Raw genomic sequence first — 20,536 nt, forward strand, 5'->3', positions numbered from 1 at the left:
TTATCACTGCGACTGAAGAGAAATAACGTGAAGAGATACAGAGCCCTATCGGGTTGAACAGGCAGAGGAAAAATGGTGTTATTTCTGTATTTATTTTTTTTTTCCCCAAGTAGAATAAAAATCAGAACGTGCATCCAGTGTTTGTTCTGTCAATGACAAAATTCTCGTAAAGCCAAACAATAATGCACCGGATAAACTATGGAGCTTTCAGTTTCACAGTATTTTCTGTCCACTGAAATAGACTCCTGGAAATGTGTGTTCTACTTTTACCAGATTAAAACCTGATTTCACTAACGATTGCTTGGAAACTGCTTTCATAGTCCCGATGTTAAGCCCTTTTACTTCCTTTATTTTATGACTACAACCCTACTATTCATGTTTTATATTCTCCCTATGAGACCACCATACATGAAATGGGATTAAAGACCAAACTTCAGAATGTATATCTATGCTGTTTAAATAGAGAATTTTCCAGGCTGTATGCTGATATCTCACTGCATATTTAACCATCCAAAGGAAAAAGACACCAAGGTGTAAAATCTTATTTTTAGCAAATTAGGAAAGCGTCTACTTTTCAGAGCCATTACTCATAACAGTGACAATGCATTGCTCAGCGCCGGTGCCTATTTGATCTAGAAATAAAAATGAAGAATATGAGATCATTAGAGGTCCCTATGCTATTTGATGATCACGAACTGAGACAGTTATTCTTTAGAAGAACTACAATTGGAAATTGCCATCTCTGCTCATCAGCTCAGGCCTCATCTCTGGGCTTTGCCATCCCACTCAAACTTGGGTGCAGGTGGAACAGCTTTGCTCTTGGGAATCGGAACAAAATTGTACAACAGCTCTTTAAACCTAATCCTTTCCATCAGCCTGTGGTTACTAGAGTGAAGTATGTCCTCGATAAATGCCCTCAAAGACTTCTTTTTACTAGTTTAATGCTGCTAGAAATATGTATATATTTTTTTCTAATAGGAGAATACCTTTCATTTCATTGAAAAATATCACTGGTTTCTAAAGCCTGACCAGCTGGATCATATGTGTTGATAATCATAATTTGCACGGACTCATAGCTACTAAAACGTGGATCCTTGCAGTACAGAATGGTGAGTGACAAAGCAGTTGTTTACAAGTATGAAAAACATACAGGAAACAATACTTCAGAATAGTAGGTGCCATTATGAAGGAAACCAGAACTGAGGTGGCTTACAAAACTGCCAGCTTACAAGCACTGCACCCAACTCCACTGGCTGGAGCAGCACTCTGCTACATGCAAATGTTTAGGCTAACTCTACGCAATAGGAAAAGATGGGTTGACTTCTACTACCTATGTGACCTATTTTGAGCATATTTTAAGATGAGATGGATTATCTTCCCTTCAGTGATCTCTGGGAGAGGTTAGATGGAAACTTGGGTTAAACAGCACCATTTGAACTATTTTAGGTAGGTGAAACATATCCTAGCCAAACTGCTCTGACAGTGGTGAGAAGGATCCTAGCCCTTCCCCTCGGATCAGTGCTGGTACAGTCTGCTTAGACAGAACATTCAGTCCTCATAGCAGCACATAGGCTCTGGTCTCTATGCCCCATCCTCTACCAGATGCCATATTCTTTTTGTCCATTATAATTGATGGAGTACTTTGGTACAGCTTTCTGTACTGCTCGATAGACCACTGATGCTGCAGTCTGAGCAATAAGAGATGGCTCTTGCTTCATTTTCATCTATTTATATTCCAGAGATCTAACCTGCTTTTTGGTTGTTTTTTTTTTTTTTTTCATATCCCATCTTGCTCATCAAAACTGCACTGTATTTGCTGAGCCAAATTCAGCACCTCTGCACCTGCGTAATCATTTACACTGGAGCAAAACAGTATAAAATGAAACCTAGGACCACAACCCCAAACTGGAATATTTTGCACTCTCTTTGTGGTGATATAACTGAACACAGAAGGTGAAATGGCAAAATAAGCCAATTATTATTCCCACCATAGCCTGTTGCTTCCTTGATATGTAATTCAAACTCATATTTTACCCAGGTTTGCCGTTCCCTCTGAAGGAAACCATTAAGCTGACACATAGCGACTTGCGTTTATTTTTCATCTAGCCATGCAGCTCTTAGAGCAATAAAATGCTCTTCTCCTCCGTGATTCCCATCAGGCAGTCTGCAGGGAAACTGGGTAGAAAGCTTTGTGTGGATCATGGGCTGCAGGCTGCTGCTGCCCTGCCATGGACAAAGAGGATGCTTTAATGAGCGTCCTCACATGTGAGATGGCAGAACATCTGTGTAATTTCTCGACTCTTTTACACCAAAATCACCACAAGGTAAGTTAGATTGTTCCTGCAATGTACTGCTGGAAACCTCCTGCCACACTGCCTGCCCAAACCCTAATGAAGTCCTATGTGGGACCAGCATTTCACTCTCGTGTTTATCAGCGACTTCTTAGCACATTCTTCAGCCGGTTGTTGGCCCTCTTAACTGCATTACCATGCCATCCATTTTGACTCATTTGTGACACGCTGTGTCAAATGCCTTAGTGAATTCAAGATGCTTTAATGTACTTCCTTCCTTTCTTCCACGCGTACAGAATTTAATTAAAAAACTAACCATTTTGGCTTGGCATGATGTCCTTTACACACCCATATAAGCAGTATTATTTCTTTAAATTAAGCACAACTTTGAACCTTACATAACCTCATATGTTTGTTCTGAGGGAGGATGATATGTCAGACAACAATATTAGTCTTCAGAATAAAAATGTTTTATATCCTATAAGTCCCCCCAGTGTTATTTTTACTCTTGTGCACTTCTATCACACAGCTCATTTCTGAAACCAAAAGGCCAAGTGACACATCATTATTACAAATTCTTTACATAGTTTCAGATCTTTACTCTGTATGGCCCAAATGTATAAGGATCTACATTGAGTGAGATCAGAATTTTCTTTTATCATGAGTGAATGTTGGTTTTATTAAGTTAAATATGACTCATGCTGGTTGCATAAATCTCTCCCCAGCAGAAAATCTTTCAACTTTATACACATATATTCGTCCCATAGAATTTTCAATTACTGGTAAGTGTAGTTTAAGTGTTAGGATCAGAAGAGCTGTCTGGTCTACAGTCTATACAGTCTGTATGGGCTGTCTAGTTAAGGAGAAGGATAGGCACCATTAGGAGATGATTTATCCCATCCTGATACATGTGAGATAAATGAGATGAGTGCTTTCTGCAGATTCCTTCTTTCTGCACTGGCCAGGGGCTATCCTGAATGCTGAGCTCCAGCTAGGCTCCACACTTTTACAGCCAGAGAAGCTCCACCCAAACTTCTTACCTAATAAAAATAAAAACCATGATGCCAATAATCTGAATTTCTCTTCGAAAGCTGGCAAACGTAGAGACAACTTTCAGTACCACAATGCCTCCATGTGTATCTGCTGAAAACAGGGTAATTGTGGAAGTGGAGTGGGCTTACCTTTTTATGTATGTATTTTTTGCTCTGAAATTTAAACATTAGCAAACTATTTCCCAAAGAAGAAATTCTTTACATGTAGGATCTCCAACTTCTCTAAATACTAACGGTAATCCTATAAACTCAGGGTGAAAAAATACATGGCATCTACTAGAACTGTATCATTGTAAAGCAGAAGCACAGAATCAATATCATGTAACAAGTGAAGCTCTGGTAAATCATTTCAAACATACCAGTTCATATTTACTTATAATTATAATTCACAAGAGCACATCCCTGCAATCAAGAGACAGGGATGCACAGCATGAAAAAACATTTAGCACAGAGCAGACTGCATGAATAATTGCCTGTCAGAGTGGCTTATTAAAGGGAAACTACGATTTTACAAGACAATTCATGTATCTACTTGTCTAATCTAAAGACAGATAGCTATATAAATATAAAGAGTTTTGAGAAAAAATATTTCTTGCTTTGAAGTTGAATGAGAAGTTTGGCTCTCATAGCATTACAATAACCATCAAAATGTGACAATTGTTCTCAAACACTCAGCGCAGACCTTTCTAAACTGAAAAGTTATTTCTTTCCATTTTGGGGTTGTACACAGAAGCAGGGAGATGGAGGAGATGGCACATGGCCATGGAACCCATGCCCCATAGGTGAGCAGTGGTACCTGGTGATGCATCCCTCAACAAGCCCATGTTGTGCGTGGCAATGCTATTCATGATATTCATTTGTGGGCATGGAGAGGATGGGGTGATTGTTGGACTTGGTGACCTTAGCGGTCTTTTCCAACCTTAATGACTGTTGGATTCTATGACTGTATGATACCTCCCAGTAGATAGACCTGGTGCCTTGATGCAGCTAAGGAAGGCTCCCAGAGTGGGCATCTCCCGGAAGGACCACAGTCAAATAGAGCTCCACCTGATGTTCTGCTGCAGGTAGAGCTCATCCTTGGCATGGCGTAGGAAAGCAGGACAGACAGACAGACAGATAATGCACATCCAACAGTAGCCCTGCGGAGTAGGAAGTTCAGCTTGCTGGAAGGGCTAATTCTGCTTTATTCAGACTCTGATTGGTTGCACTTCCTCCTTGGTGAGCAATGCTGAGGTTCTTAGAAAGCAGTGGGGTTGAAGCTAAAAAGGCTGATATTAAAAACAAAAGGATGGGGGCAAAAGGAAAAAAAAATTGAAAGGAGGGTGGTGGTTAAGGAAAATTCCCTTAAAAAAACACAACACAATCAAACCAAAAAGGTGTTGCTAACAAAGCCACGGCCTTCGGTGATAACTCAGCTTCATTCATCTATTTTAACATTCTTTTAAAGTGCCCTACCATTCTTGTTATGCCTTTGATGTGATTCAAAGTTACACTCTCTGAAAGTGGCAGACAGCAATGTTTCATTATTAAAGCACATTAAAAAATGAACGAAAACATAAGAGTCATAAAAGCCATAGGTGCTGTTCATAATGCCCGTTGTTCAAATCAGTGATATTTGGGTTGATTTAAGATTTGCAATTTAAAACCACTGATGGAGGAGCAAGTCCAGAGCTACAGCCCACCAAAGCCAATGTGAGTGTCAGTGAGATGGGATGAAGGCCACAATCGCTGCCTGGATGCTGAGGCTGCTGCAGCAAGAATGACTCTGATAGGGGCTATAATTGAGATTTTCCACTGTGAGATACGCTGACTCATTTCATACATAGTAATGCGTGATAAAAATCACCCGATGGAAACAGCTCACAGTCATTGAGAGAAAGTTTCGCCCCTTTCCAAATAACACACTCGATAATGAATAAAAAATAGTAACTTTTTTTTTATCTGAGAGAGTTCCAGCCATCCTCCCTGGGAATGTTCAGGCTCCAGGAATACATCGTGTGGTTTAGAAAAATTATTATCAGTTATGAGTATTATAAATCCAACAGAGTTTCCAGAAAAGGTTGTAAACAAATGATTGGGACTTTTTGTTCCAGGAAATACATTAAAAACAATCAAAGTAAAAAATTAAGTTGGCCAGCAAGAAAACTGTCTAGACAATGATTCCATTACAAGATTTAACAATCTCCTGCAAGCGCTGCTTAAAAATAAAATTGGATTCCTGTCCAGAATATTAATACTTTTATAGCAGTTTATGGTGATATATATGTTTTATAGATGCACGTACATACTCATACAGAGTTAGATGAAGAGCATTCAAAATGGAACTGGACAATGGCAGATTTTATCAGCAGTGCTCTCTCTCAGAAGAGACCATCACTGCTCTCCAGGCGGAGGCTTTTGTTGCAGAAGAGGATTTCCTCACTTTCAGACTGCATTTCCTCTGCAACCACCGCCTGTCCACGTCCGTGTGGTCACTTGGAGTGACACAAACAGCACACAGGGGAGGAACAGAGCTCGCAGCTCTTTGTTTCCAAACAGCTCATGAGTAATTTGCAAGCTGAAGTTCTGGCAGAGCCACAGCACGCTCACGAATACAGAAAGCACCCTCACTCTGTTTGAGTCATCCAAGAGGGGTGTCCTCGTGAAAATAGAAAAGGGACATATTCCCAGAATGACAGGAGAGAATTCGAAGATGTTTTTCTGACTCAGACACGAGGAAGGCAATTCTCCCTTTGTTTTCTAGGAGTAGCAATGAACATATAGCTGGAAAACAGCTCCATGCTCAGTGTGGGTAAGTGGAGCTGCCTCCCATGTGGGAATGAAGCAAAGCACAGGTAGCACATGGCTCCTTTTTCTGGGATCCTGGGTCATATACAATGGGAAGAAAAGCACTACTGATTTCAGAAAGGAATATTTACTGTGAAGTAAAGTTCAGAATTGTGCTGCTGAAGCAGGTTACAATCTATCTTGTTCCTGTGACAACAAACATTTCCTGTTAAAAGGAGACTACAGCAGAATTCCTAAGAATATATTAGTAACATAGACAAGAAAAAATCAAAGTTAAAATAGTGTGAGTAACTGGGGGGGGGGGGGGGGGGGGGGGGGGTGAGGGGAGGGCAGGGGTGTAGAGTTGAATAAAGAACCTTAATAAAAGCTTAATTTCTAAACTTTCTGATGGAGAAAAAATAAAATTAAAAAACAAAAAGGAAGAAAAGGCTAACATCAATAGAATACCAAATGCAAGTGGTTTCTTTGCTTGCTATATGGCCCAGCTCAGTAAACAATTCTTCATGCTGGGGAAGCTGTTTTGGGTTTCTTTAATCAACTTAATCATTTGTGAGGCACAAGGATCAATGGGAATGCGTTTCTCCACGTGCAACTGGATCAGTCATGCTAACTCAACTGCAACTGTGGAGTCCTCATCACATCCCAGTTCGGAAGCGGTTTGGCTGTGGGACTCAAGAGAAAGCAAGGGGAAGCTGCAAGAGCTGCTATCCTATGGTACATCTCAGAAGGCTTTTCAAAAGGGTCTTTAATAAACCAATCCTGCCCCTGTTACGGTACAGCAGGAAAACCCACCAGTCCAACTGGGAAATCTGGTGTGGGATGAATACCAATGGGTGGGCAAACAGGAGGAAAAGTGAATAGCATATTTCCATTTTTTCTTTCAACATTAACACCTTTTTCCTATACATGCAGCACATACACCATGTTTGTGAATTGCCCCCAGGAACAGGCATCCTTCCTGCAAAATCATTTTCATTATTGCTCCGACTAATTCGTATTTCAGTAACCAGTTTCTCAGGCCTTATAACTGGTGGGAGTACATCGTGTTCTTACATTGTCATTTCTCATTGTCATCTCATATCGCTCATCAAAAGGCGAGAGAGAACATTGCCTGCAGACCGAGGAAATTATAAAATCTAACCCTGCCCCAGCTAATGTGTCGCTTCTGGCCTCAGGAAAATCACCTCATCAAGAGGTGTGACAGAAGTGGTCTGATATTTTGAGTTCTCAATTCCTGAATGCCTGTCACATTTAAAAAGCTGGCCTTAGCATAGCTGCCTCTCCACTGTAAATACACATAAGGGCACCGTCCCACAAGAAAGAGTTAATATTTGTTCAGTGCTTTCAAAATGTTAAGTGCTCCTTAAGTGCATTTTTAACAGAAATAATGTATGTTTTCATCTCAAGCTTGTACTCCTCTCTATCTGATCATTATCTATCTTAGAATAAAAAATGAGTCTATCAGAATATAGCTACCAGAATATGTCTTTCTCACTGTTTTTTTGGAAGAATGTTCTTAACTATTCTGTACATAATGCGTTGTATTTTAAACCATACATCTGTCGGAATGCATAAAGTAAAGCAACTGGTCTCTGGGAGCAATTCTACCCTAAGCTGTTACATAAAGCATTTTGTTTTGCCTGTTAGACTTTGAGTTTGCTTAAGGGTACATAAATGGAGTTCATAACCTCATATAGAGTATAAATATCAAATACATGAAAAAGCTACCACTAAACAGAAAAAAAAAAACCACCCATACATAAAACCTTATACTGTTGGTTATTTAAAGTTACTGCAAAGAGGATCAGGTTGCCACTAAGCAACAGTAAACTATATTTTAGCCTTTATTTTGCAGTGATTTGTACTACTTTTTCCTCTAACTGCTTTGGGCTTGACTGTAAAATTTCCAATGATGTTCCTGAGTGTTTCCTTGGGAGCAGGAGTCCATTGCTATTAAGTAGGGGTTAAAGTCCTGCTCTTACAAGGAACGGACGAAGCATTGAGTTTTGGAACTTGCAATACGCCCCTAATGCAGTTGCTCAGGAATTCAGTTTAAAAGACAAAAATTAAAGGTGGGTTCAATGGAAATTTGGGCACCAGTGAATCATAGAATCATAGAACAGCCTGGGTTGAAAAGGACCACAATGATCATCTAGTTTCAGCTGCCCCCCCACCCTGCTATGTGCAGGGTCACCAACCAGCAGACCAGGCTGCCCAGAGCCACATCCAGCCTGGCCTTGAATGCCTGCAGGGATGGGGCATCCACAGCCTCCTTGGGCAACCTGTTCAGTGCTCCACCACCCTCTGGGTGAAAAATTTCCTCCTAATATCTAACCTAAAGCTCCCCTGTCTTAGGTTAAGACCATGAAGTTGGATAAACCTGCAAGCTAACATTATATCCAAGCTCTATCAGCTCCTCTGGTCCTGCAGAATAAACCCAGTGTGGCAGGACAGAAACTGCATTGCTTTAACTCCTCGAGCTCCAAACATGAGCTGCAAGGGCTGGAAAGCAGGGAGGCAATAAGACCTCCTCCTGACACCTGTGGAGAAGGTTCCCATTGGCAGGGCAGTCATTCTGTCCCAAGGCAACTACAGCATCCAAAATACTTGCCGTCAATCAAACAAACATGCTACCCAGGACACGCTGCCTGCTATTCTTTTCACAAAACAAGATGTACTACTAGCGTGAATGGCATTTGTGCCAAGTGCAGGGGGATAGAAGAGGCTGACCCCTCATAAAACCTCACTGTGCTTTTTCTCTGAAGAATGTAAAATCTTACACTCTGGTATGATCAGAAAACAGATTTTCCCCTTGAGTAGAAATGAAGCCATTTACTGCAGGGCTGTAAAACTCATCTGATTTCTTTTTATTCTCGAGCACAAAATAAAATACCAGGGTATAAACCAAGCTCTATCTATGATAATCATACCCTTCCTAAAATACATCACTTCGGAAACCCTTGTGTATTTATAAAGAGTAACTAGGTGTTCACACATTTGCATTTAAGCACCAAACCATGCGAAGATGTCTTATTCATTATACCACTTTCAGCATAATATAGCAAGAACAGTTTGTGCAATTTCCAGCGGAGCCAAATCACTTTCATTACCAACAACCAAACCTCATTTTTTTTAGGCTAAAATCTGGACTGTTCAATCAAAAATATCAATACATTGATACCTCTGTATTCCTTCTGAACTTCAACATAATTAATCGGCGATATAGTCCCACAGTCTATAAAAAAGAAAATTCAGATGCAAGAGGGAAGCAAGCGGTGACTAAAAGTGAGCAGATTGGAAGGCCAGGTGCTCTCTTCAACCCATCTCAAAGGTGCTAAACTGGTGTGACAAATGCACTATCTGTCATAACAGCATATATTGATACATAAATCCCAATGTTGCCTTTGAATACCTCTGTTTGCAATCGGAAGTCCTGCATCTGGCATGCTGGTTATCATAATTGTCACTACTAGAAAAAAAGCTTAAGATGCTCATATATACTCAAAATGATCGTACAGTAATAGAAAGGAAGATCACTGGGCATGCTTATAAAGCACACGGGCAAAGCCTGGGAGAGCAGAATTTCCCTCAAGCTGTTGTCAAGCTTCAGTCCAGGTTTACACATGCCACTCTTTGCCAGATTGAAGCCAATAGGAAGGTCAAAGGAAATTCACTTCTGACTTCTCAATTCTCCCTTGTTCATCTGGAAGAGATTCCCTAGGTAATCATATACATACTGGGCATATATAAGACCAAGCTAAAAGGCTGAAGTCATTTTAGTGCATGAACTCATAAAATTAATATGATTTCCATTCTGATCAAGAGCAATATGCTGTACCAAAATTGTACTTTAAAGTGTCTTTCCATTGGGTATAAAGAACTCTGTGTGTACCCAAACATGGAACATAGGGAGCTGTTCATTGCAAAGATCATCTAAGAGCATGAAAGTCATTCACCCCAAATGAAAATTGTGCAGCAAAAGAAATGTTGAGTATCTGTAGAGGAAACAATAGCATTTCCAACAAAATATCTACAGCAGAGATAGGAAAGCGAAACAATTATTTATGATAAGATTTTATGAGCCCTCAGCATCATCTCCTAGGAAGGATATCTCCAAGAGGAATTTGCACAATATGTGTAAATTTTGAATTTACCTACATGGTTTGACAATAAAAAAAAGGATATATAATTTCCCTAAAAAGTGATTTTGAACTGAGATGGAACAAAGATTCCTCTTATGTAGTCACGTGCAGTAAGAGTGAAATACAACTTGGCTGCATCTATACATTTATAGAGTCTTATTTAGTACAAATATATTTAATTCAGAAGAGCAGTTCTTTTTCCATTCATCCCTTCCCAAAGACACTCCTGACCTCTCTGACGTGATTTTCAAATCTCAGTTGTGGCCAAATGCTGCATTTGGATTTCTTGGAGTTACTCTTACGAAAAGGAATGTTTCTTTGCTCCAGAAGAAGCGCCTCCAATTCCACGGGATGCATTACATAACAAGGTGAGAATCCAAATTGCTGACATAATGATGTGATAAAACTTTCAGATTTTATGGAAAGGAGCATTTTTCAGTTTCCTCTTCACAAATGAAAAGCATACATGCACAGTGTGAAGAAACATATTATGCCCAAGTATGTAAACTATGTCAGCTACAGCACTTTAGAGTTAATGAAAAATATTTTTCACAAGCATACTTTACATTACATTTGCTGGAGAAAAAAATAAAAATCTACTTTCTCAATATTATAGTACTATCCTATTACATTTCTTTTTCCTAGCTGTAAAAGCTAGTATTGGAATATTTATGCATTGTGAACAAGGAGGAGTATTTTTTACTGGTTATCGAAATTTCAATGGCATTTGTAACGGGTTTTCATTACAATGAAAATGTGGAAAGTAATAAAATGAATATAGAACCTTATGTGTGTCTTTATGTTGGCCATGAGATTACTTGTGTTGTTTGTGCTATAGACCATTATAGAATACAACAAAAAAAGCCCTTCTCACTGACAGGGTACTTCCTACCTTAGGAACATAACCACAGTATTCATAACTCCCATATAGCGCAGGTGTACACTTAGATTAAGTAGCACCAATCTCTGGAAGAATCAAATTTAACCCTTAATTAACACCTGAAGAAAGGTGTCAGCAGTGCACTTCTCACGAAGGAAAACATTCTCTTTTAGCATCCTTCAACACAGAAGAAAGTTAACAGCTTAGATTTCAGATTTGAACGCTGGGGCCCAGAAAGGGCAGCAAATAGCACAAGGCCATTTTACAAGCTGCAGCAGAACAGCCAAATCACAGCCTGAACCAATGGGCGAGCACCAGGTGAGGAGACATGGCTAACCCAGGCAGCTCAGGGGCAAGCAATGCACCTGAGTGAATGGAAGGATCCAGCCCTTCTCATCCTCATTTAAGGGTTAGCAGCCAAGGGAGCAGCTTTTCCCTGGATAGAGATTGTACTCTTCTTGAGCTATTGCTGGTTGTTGGAAGAGGTGAGCTAATTTTCCTTATTTGTTACCTGCTATTGTTCTCTAGTGCCTATAACCCGTTAGAAGACACTGTCACTCACTGCCTTCTTTGGCCATGCACAAGCTAATTCCAACTATGTCCAGGTTAAAATTAACATCAGTACTACTTTGTATCATTTTTTCATTTTCTGTATCTGTAAAGCTAGCATGGTGTCCATGGAAGTGATTCTTTGTTACCAATAACTTAAAGTAAACCAAGTCCTCTGTAAGAGGCTATTACAGTAATAGCCTTAAAGATCTCTAAACCATTTAATGTCTGAACTGCTTCAGATTCTTTACTTTTGCTGCATGTACTTGCTGGCACTGCAGAAAAGAATATATCAGTACTAAAAGAAGCAATGAGGTTGGGAAAGACCCTTAAGACCATGAAGTCCAATGACCACCTACTACTGAACCCTAAGCGCCATGTCTAGGGAAAGGGACTCCACCACGTCTCTGGGCAGCCTGTTCCAAAACCCAATTCTTTCTATGAAGAAATTCCTCCTGATATCCAATCCAAACCTGCCCTGGTGCAGCTTGAGGCCACGTGGAACTGAGAAATGCTAGTCACTAGAAATAACTACTATTTCTGCATGGCTTTTCCATTTCACTCCCCTCTTACTTGCCTGAAGTTACAAAGATGACTATAGCAACAGGACAAGTATGCCCATTATTTCAGTTAATTCACTTTGATTTATCTTATGAAAAATAAACCTGTTAAATCAAAGAGCTCTGTTGTAAGTTGTCTTTGGTAAGACTCTAATCATTTACTCATTAATGCAGGATAAAGATGATAAGCCAGGCAGCTGACTTTGAGAATCTTTTGATCTCCTCACTCCAGGACATAATGTAGGAAGGTGCAGAGGTTGGATCTATCACAGCAGCCCTTGGGTTCAGTAGGACAAGAGCAATGAAATTCAGATTAGTTGGAACTTGTAGGTAGTGACCTGGGCAACAGATCACAAGGATGGGAAAAGGGAAGATTCACAGGATGAGGTGTAGCCTCCTTCAGATGTTGGAGCTGAATACTTGATCCCCAAACCTGGTGATAATGAGTGCTGTTGTAGAAAGTGACCCTACGTGCCCAGTGATACTAGACAATAAGAGAGGAACATTTGAGTCTGATCCACATGTGCTCTCACTGTACTTACATGTACTCTGTGGCATGGAGCTTCTCCAGCAGAGGAGCAATCTGATGTGATGGCCAGTGAGATGTTTCCTGGGGCTGAGACTCCATTGGGAGCACAGGGATCAGGATCAAGACGATGATTTTTGTTGGTCATTCTTCTGTAATTAAATTGTTCCACATGGTGGACTCCCCATCCCTGGAGGTGATCTAGCACCATGAAAGTGTGGTAGGTGGGCATGGGGAGGGGGGAGGATGGGTACGGGGATCCTAGAGGTCTTTTCCAACCGTAATGGTTCTATTTAGGGGCTGGGTTTGGTGCAGGTTTCTGATTTAGCTGGTTTCTTATCTTCAGAACCAAGGATTTACGCGGAAACGGAGCTCTCCTAACGCAGCACCGCCCAAACGCGGGCAGCCCGCCGTGCTTCGACGGAGCGCCGACCCGGCGTGAGCGCCGCACCTCTGGGCGGCAGCCAGGCTCCAATCCTGCGCGGCTCCGCGGCTCGAAAATACGGCAGAAAGCAAAGTAACCAACACTTCACCGGAGCTCTGAAGAGTTAGGAAGCAGCCCGGGCTGCTCCCACAGAGGCTGCCCGCTTTTTGACTGCGGGATAAAGGGGAGCACGCTGCTTGTATACAGAGCCGGTTCTGAGTGGGGCAATTTCCTGCCGAGCCGGGATGCAGTCAGCCCGGGAGCTGCCGGCCTTTCCGTAGCGGAGCCGCTTTGCCCCGTCCGGGCGGGAGGAGCGCTCTCAGTGTCCCCCGGTTCCCCACGGTGAAGGCGGGGCTCGCCCCGCTGTCCTGGGGCTGCCCTGTGCCGGCTCCCCCCGGCCGGGCGCAGGCCGCTGGCTCCGCCCGCACCACATGACTGCCGTCGGTAGAAACTTTTCCCGTCCCGCGGTTGGAAAATGGCGGCGTAGGAGCGGGGCTCTCGCATCCCCGCCCGCTCCGGCCGCCCCAGCGCCATGACCCGCTGGGTTCCCACCAAAAGGGAGGAGAAATACGGCGTAGGTGAGGACCCTCCCTGCCTCCCCTCGGGTCCCGCGCCCGCCTGTTGCGCTGCGGCGCTCCGCGAAGTACGCGGGGATCCCCCCACGTCCGCCGGGCCCGCTCTGCTCCGGGCGGGGGGCTGCGCTGGGCCCGGCGGGGCCGCCGTTTCCGCGCCGCCTCAGGTGGGCTCTGCGGGGCGAGCGCGGAGCCCCAGGGCCGCTCCCCAGGGCCGCTCCCCAGGGCTGCTTTGCCGGCCCTCGGTCGCCCTTCCCGGGGCTGCCGGCCGGTGGAGTTGAGGAGTTTGTGCGGGAGCGCGGCTCAACCTGCGCTTGAGTCATCCTCGAGCGAAAAGTTGCAGCTTTGTGTTCTTTCTCCGTTCCTCCCCCCCCGCCGCCCCGCGCTGAGTACCACTCTCTCAGGCTTAGAGTTATTTGTACGTGGGTTTCTCTTCCCGGCCTCGCCCCGTGCCCCTCGGTGTGCCGAGGTTTCCCCTCTTCTGCCCGAGGATCCATGTCGCCCTCGGCTGTTTCCTTCCCCCGGCACAGAGGCGGATTGTTCTCGGGCTGACGCCGCACGGAGCCGCGCTGCAGGAGGCCCGGCGCGGTGCTGGCGGTGTTTCATTGGGATTGGAAGCGTTTTGTAGGGGTTGAGGAGGAGAAAACCGGCGCGAGAGAGAGCGTTTGTCGCGGGGAAGGAAATAATAAACCTGTGTGTTCCGTCTGGAAGTAAGAAATGGAGTGATTTCCCCCGCAGTTGTTGCGCTCTGGATCCTGAGATCAGTTGTGCGTCCCCACAGCTAAGCCTTGTGTAACAACTGGAGCAGGAAGAAGGGAATGTGTGGCACTAAAGAGAACCCGGGTGAATTTTAGGAGTTACTTTAAAATTCTACCTGTACATCCGTAGAAAATAAGGGGATGGTATCCAGGTCTGTGACATGTGCTTGGTGGTGTAGCTCTGAACTGCTGGAACAGATCTGTCACCATGCAGTGTGAGCTGGTGTTGGAAACCTGAGGACACTGGGGGGCACACGGTGCGTTGGAGGGTGATGTCTCACGTTGGAGGTGCTGCTTGGGCAGCGATGTCCTGCAGCTGCTTTGCATTGAGAGGACAAGGAGTTGTGGAGGCAGCTGAGTGCGTTGAGATAAAAGCTTTGGGTATCCAGCGTGGGAAAGTGCATTTGTAGAGAGTGAGCTTAGGTATAATTTGAAAAGAGTCTTTGATTTGTTTCATGGTCTCAGGAAGCACAGGGTCACTTTTGTGCTGGGAGTGTGCTGAAGCTGTAACTCTTGAAAAGGCTCGGAGTCCTCAGTGGAGGCTCATTCTGCACTTCTTGTTTGTCTGCTGCTCTTGGGAGTTTTGTCATATTTTGGTAATAGCTTTGCTATTTCTCTGATGGCTTCTTTCTTTCTTTTCTTTCCTTCGAGTTAGCTGAGTGGGACGATCTGTAGTGTCAGAGAAATACTCTGACAGGGTGTGAGAGTTTAGAAGAGACACAGTGTTGCAAGGAGATTAAATGGGATTTAGAGTTAATTGGGTGCTGCTATTCTCTGTTATGCTGCTAAATGCAGGTTGTGGAGAGGACAGCCTCTTTTCTGCATTGCTGAATTTCCTCCTGATGGAGGGTTCATATTCTGCTTGGTAAACGTATTTTACATGTCTGTGTGTAGTTAAAAATGGGGACTTGTGTACCCTGCTGGTGTTCTGTTTCTTTGCCAGTCTTCCAGGTTGCAGGGAATCAGTGCAGAAGTCGCGTAGTCCCAGAGCAGCAGTGGAGAACACACTGTTAAGGTGAACATCCTAGTAAAAGAACGTTGTCTTCCCAACTGTTTGCCACGGCCAGTGCTGGGGAGTGACAGCAGAACAGTGTTGTGTGACAGCCAACCAGCAACACCTGCGTCCTTCAAGCAGGGCTGCTAATGGAGCTGCCATCCATCTCTGCAGGGCTGAGCTGATGGGGTGTGCGGGCACTGCACTGAAGCAGAAGCAGCGATCAGCAGGAGGGTGTCATTGGTTGTGGGTTACGCTGCTTATCTTGTGGGAGCACAGGAGTGTGTGTGTGTGTGTATATAAAAGCCATGTGTTTTATATGTAATGCATATATAGTTTTTTTTTTTCCCCATTAGGTTAGCGCGTTCCTGCGCACAACTAACTTTTCTTAACATCTCAAGTCCCAAAGGCTGGTGCTGGTGATGCACTGGGAGTAAATTACGGAGAGATTGGGTGCAGATGTTTCAGGAAATGCTTTTTCTGCTCAGCTACCCCATCCCACAGTGCTGGGTTCCCAGCCACTACTGCATGCCCAGCATCCACGCGGGGAGCAGTGCATGAGACTTATCTCAGAGGGCAGCTGTGAGTGTGACTCAGCTTTGCTTCCTGGTGGGGCTCTGGGCTCAGAGCGTGGGGAGGCGGGATGAGGAATGGGTGGGGATGGAATAGCGTGAGGGACTTATGAGATGAATGTGTAGGGAGCCATCTGAAAGAGGAAAATGAACAGTTGAATTGCAGCATTCTTTTTCTGTGTTCCTGATGTCGCTCATCCATCTCCTTCGTCATTGCAGCTCTGTGTTTTGGCTCTTATCTCGTCATTGGGATGTGGCATGCTTGGGAATGGAGGTAGCTGTGTGGGTGCATGGCTTTCTGAGCAGGACCATTAAAAGTCCAGTAACTGTGTGTATCTGCTGCCTACTTGCAGTAGTGCCTGCAGAGCACAACTGCTCAGGCTCCTGATTCATGCTTGTAGTCGGAGGTGAAAATTCTGATGTTTTTGCTTATGCCAATGAAGATGAGGTGTAACGAGATGTTTTAGTAAGCCTGTCAGCCTAAGTAGCACTTCTGGGATATACAAACATGATATGGCTTGGGTAATTTCCAAATCCCTTTGGACATTCAGGTTGAATATCAGGAAGAACTCAGAAAGAGTGGTCAGGCATTGGCATGCAAAGGCTGCCCAGGGAGGTGGTGGGGTCACTGTCCCTTGGGGTTTTCAGGAACTCTGAAGATGTTGTGCTTGGGGACGTGGTTAATGGGCATGGTGGGGATGGATCGACAGTTGGACTAGATGATCCTGGAGGTCTTTTCCAACCTTAATGATTCTTTGCCTTTTGCAGTTGTTGAGCCCTTTTCCTTTGTTCCACAAGCTGCAGTAAGACGTAGAACTGGGGCTACTGCAGTTGTGCCTAAAATACCTTTAATGTTTTTTTTAAGTGCAGGTATGGAGGCATGAGACCACCGCTGAAGACAGTTGAATCTTTCTTGTAAACAGAGAAACAGAAAAATAGTGAGTCTGCTGGCCTCAGATGGGGAAGGAGAGCTTCCTGGTGGTGTGCTCTCCTTCGGACCCTGTTAATTTTCAGGGTGCTGACTGTACTTCTCTCTGCTACTCCTAATGAATGACAAAAAAAGCAGATTAATGCTGCTGTTGCTGTGAGTAGTGCTTAGTGCAGGCTTTTAACTTCAGGCCAGTTACATGAATGTGATGCCATGATGAAGAAGGGGGTAGGTACGTGTACATGGAGCTGTATAGCTGTACTGAATATATTGCTTCAGGATGGCACCTGGAAATGCAGTGTTAGGTAGTAGGCCAATGGTAATGTTAAATGTATCAAAAATACCAGCATTTCTTGAGTAATTTGTCCGTCTGTGACTGTGAATGTACTGTTGATGCACATCTGTGGCTTACTTGGGTGTGCTCTGGTTTTTCCCAGGTAGACAGGGTAGTGCAGGGGCTTCAGGTGGTGTCTGCAGTTCTCAGTCCTCAACCAGCACCTTCCAGCTGCCCAGATAAGCAGTGCTCTCAGTAACATTTGTTTCCATGCATGCTTTTTAAAAACAAACAACTGTAACAACAACAAACAAACCCAGGAAGGAAACCAATTTTGCTACAAGTTGCCCCACTTGGGACTTGGTGTGTTTTTCCTTGTTACTGGTCGGTTTGGTTTGTTTCTCATGACAGGCAAATGATAACCTGCCTGATTTGGGATGCTTTGAAATAGGACGGACTTTGCCAGATTTCCAGGTCAGGGGGTTGTAGTGCCTCCCAGGGTTTGGGATAGCTTTTCAAAAGGCATATGTATACTGTCTTCAAACCAGATTTGCAGAAATATTTTCTTATTTCTAAGGGAGGGCTGTATAGTTGGTAAAATAAATCACTTACAAATTTTTGATGTGCAGCTTCATTTGTGCCCTCGTAGTGGCCCTTTGGAAGGGAGGACAGGAATTTAATAGGAGTGATGCCATTTGAGACCTGTTCAGGTCAGTGCTGGTGGTTCATTTCTGTTGCTCAAGGAAGGACCTCACGTGCTGAGAACAGATTCAGGTTTTCCAAAAATCCAGTATTTCTGTGTTGCAACTGTGGTGATTGATTGGGGGCATTGGAGGTTCCCTCCCTTTTTTTATGAAGAGTTGGTGGTCTTTGCCTTTGAACTCCTGCCTTGAAACAGGAAAGCATTTTAGGAAGTTAAGGAAGATGCATCTTAACGATGCTGTTCTGTGAGTGAATTTGGAGTCTTTCTGAGGCCATTCTGTGCACTACGGATTTATTACAGCAGTGCTGTGCTATGATGTCCGGAACCAAAGGAGTAAAAATGTGCATATGCTGTATTTGCTCATGTATTTATTAGTGCATTACTATTTCAAGGAAGCACATGCAGATTCAGCCTCTTGGAGACAACATGCCCTCCTGTGTGCCATGGCCATGTTTACTTACTCCTAAGGGAACTGCCACTGGCAGAGTTGCAAACTGGTATTGTTTTGAGAAGGGCTTTACCAGAAATATGTTTTTTTCCTTATTCATTTTCTCGCATAGGATGTTATGAAATCTGTGTGCATTCCGTGCATGCGGTCACTACTTGTGCTGCATTTATTTTTAGCTGTAGCACCTTGGCTTTTGGCCCTCATTTTAAATATCCAGAGATAAGAGAGGTACCAGCCTCTACTTCAGCCTAATGAAAAGACCTTGCGACAGTTGTGAGCTTCAGCTGTTTGTCTTTATTGCTAATCATTTCTGTGCTTCATGGCTGCAGGTGAAAATCCTTTAGGGTTTGCAGTGGGATCAGTTAATGAGCAGTGCGACTTTATAGGGGCAGTAAACTACCCCAGACCTTTCGTGTGCATCGTCTCTGATCTGAAAGGTTCTTGGAGTTTTTACAAGAGCTTTTAAAAATGTGCTGTACTTCAGTGCTGGAAGGTACTGTGTAGCTCTCTGCTATGGCTCTGCCGTAGGCTGTTGGGATTGAGCGGCGCATCGCGGACTTCCAGCTCTTACAGGCATGATGCTGAGCATTGGCTGAACTCTGCTGAGTTTTGGGTTGCTTTGGGAGTCTGTCCGCTATGAATTAACACTCCTGTTCCTAGAAGAGAGAAGAAGAGGGGGAATTCTCACAGAGTGAGGTTTTATGCTTCACGTCATACACAGGTGTGGAAGTAACAGTAGGACGAGGTCCTGGTTAAAGGTTTTACAGAAAGTAGTAGTACCTACCCTGTCTGTTTCTTTGGTTTTCCTGTTAGTCTATTCCTTGCAATGACTGCTTGGTTTAGGTTGTTATTATTATTTTGCATTTATTGATGTAAAATAAATACGTTTTATGTATGGGCAAAATAGGGAAAGTAATGCAATTTAAAGCCAAAGCAGCATCTCCAGGGAGCTTGTCCCTCAGCTTGCAACTAAAGACTTAAGCATTTTTGGGAAATACTTGTGTTTCTGGAAACTGTCCTGTGTTGGCTGCAGACCACATGCAGTGTATGCCTTTTCTAGCCTGTAGTAGTCCCTTAGAACTGAAATCCAATACGTCTTGTTAAATACCTGTGGACATGTCTAACTTAAGGTAAATAGCTGGAAGCTGACCTAGATGAATGAATCGAAGCTCCAGTGAGGAGCCAGTGCTAATCCAGATGGAAAGCATTTACTCCGTTAGCAATGTCAATCTCATGTCTGTACTTGCTGCAAAGCTGAAGCTTATACAAAACATCTAAGGATGGCTGACCTCAGTTCCTACGGAATAGTCTGCTGTAGAGGTCTCCTTGGCATGGAGGTGGGCCATTGGTCATGAACTGGAGGAGAAGTGTATCTTTTTTGCAAACTTGAAAATGCTTAATTTTGCTTTCTGGCCTGTGGGGGATCCTGGCAGTATTCTAACTGTAGGGTTTTGTTCTTTCTTTTTAATATATTTCTTAATGAGTTAGTGAAATACTTCTTTGAGCTTGGAGGAAAATGGAAATGGTACACTATCTAAACCAAAAGAACGTTCAGACAGATAATGTTTGTGGTTGTGAAACTTTATCTGTGTTTTTGGGCTGTAGTGGTGAAAATGCATACATTTATAGCATTATCGGTCTTCTCGTGTTTATGTAATTTGTACATTAAATACGATTGTTGATATAAAGGCTTGTAACACAAGGAGAAGCAGTTATGGCATTTCGGTTTTATCAGCAAAATATGAACTATCTCTTGAAAGATTTTTCTGCTCCATATAGCTTTGTAACTAAACTGAAATAATTACATTGAGAACTATTATGTGCAATTACATAACCATACACACAACAAAAGAAACAGATGGATAGCTGGAGTAACTATTGGCCACCACACTTGCACTCTTTTCCTATCGTGGTATAGTATTTCCTAGCAGTGCTGCTTTGTTTAGGGTACTGTTGGTGTTATTTTAGCACACATCTTTAATAAAACGTTTTCAGAGGTTTCTTGTAACTGATTTCACCAAAGGGAGCTGGAATAGCAAAAAGCCTTTGTGTTACCCAGAAGAAGAAACAAGTGAG

General features: G+C 43.3%; 1 protein-coding gene across 7 annotated transcripts in view; it reads left to right on the forward strand.

Annotated features, from left to right (window-relative positions):
* The first annotated feature begins 13,670 nt into the window (after positions 1-13,670).
* Positions 13,671-20,536, forward strand: part of DOCK1 (dedicator of cytokinesis 1) — a 275,550-nt gene continuing 268,684 nt past the window's right edge. For 6 of the 7 annotated variants that reach the window (XM_046943087.1, XM_040702563.2, XM_040702566.2 and 3 more), the window contains exon 1: positions 13,671-13,789. Coding sequence is in view for 5 of the 7 variants with exons in the window: in XM_040702563.2 (XP_040558497.1) it covers positions 13,744-13,789 (46 nt within the window). In the remaining 2 variants the exon portion in view is untranslated. Of the gene's footprint in view, positions 16,382-20,536 lie in introns of all 7 variants that reach the window. The other variant, XM_046943088.1, reaches the window with a different exon arrangement.

The sequence above is a fragment of the Gallus gallus genome, chromosome 6, assembly GCF_016699485.2.
Source record: "Gallus gallus isolate bGalGal1 chromosome 6, bGalGal1.mat.broiler.GRCg7b, whole genome shotgun sequence".
Lineage (NCBI taxonomy): Eukaryota > Metazoa > Chordata > Aves > Galliformes > Phasianidae > Gallus > Gallus gallus.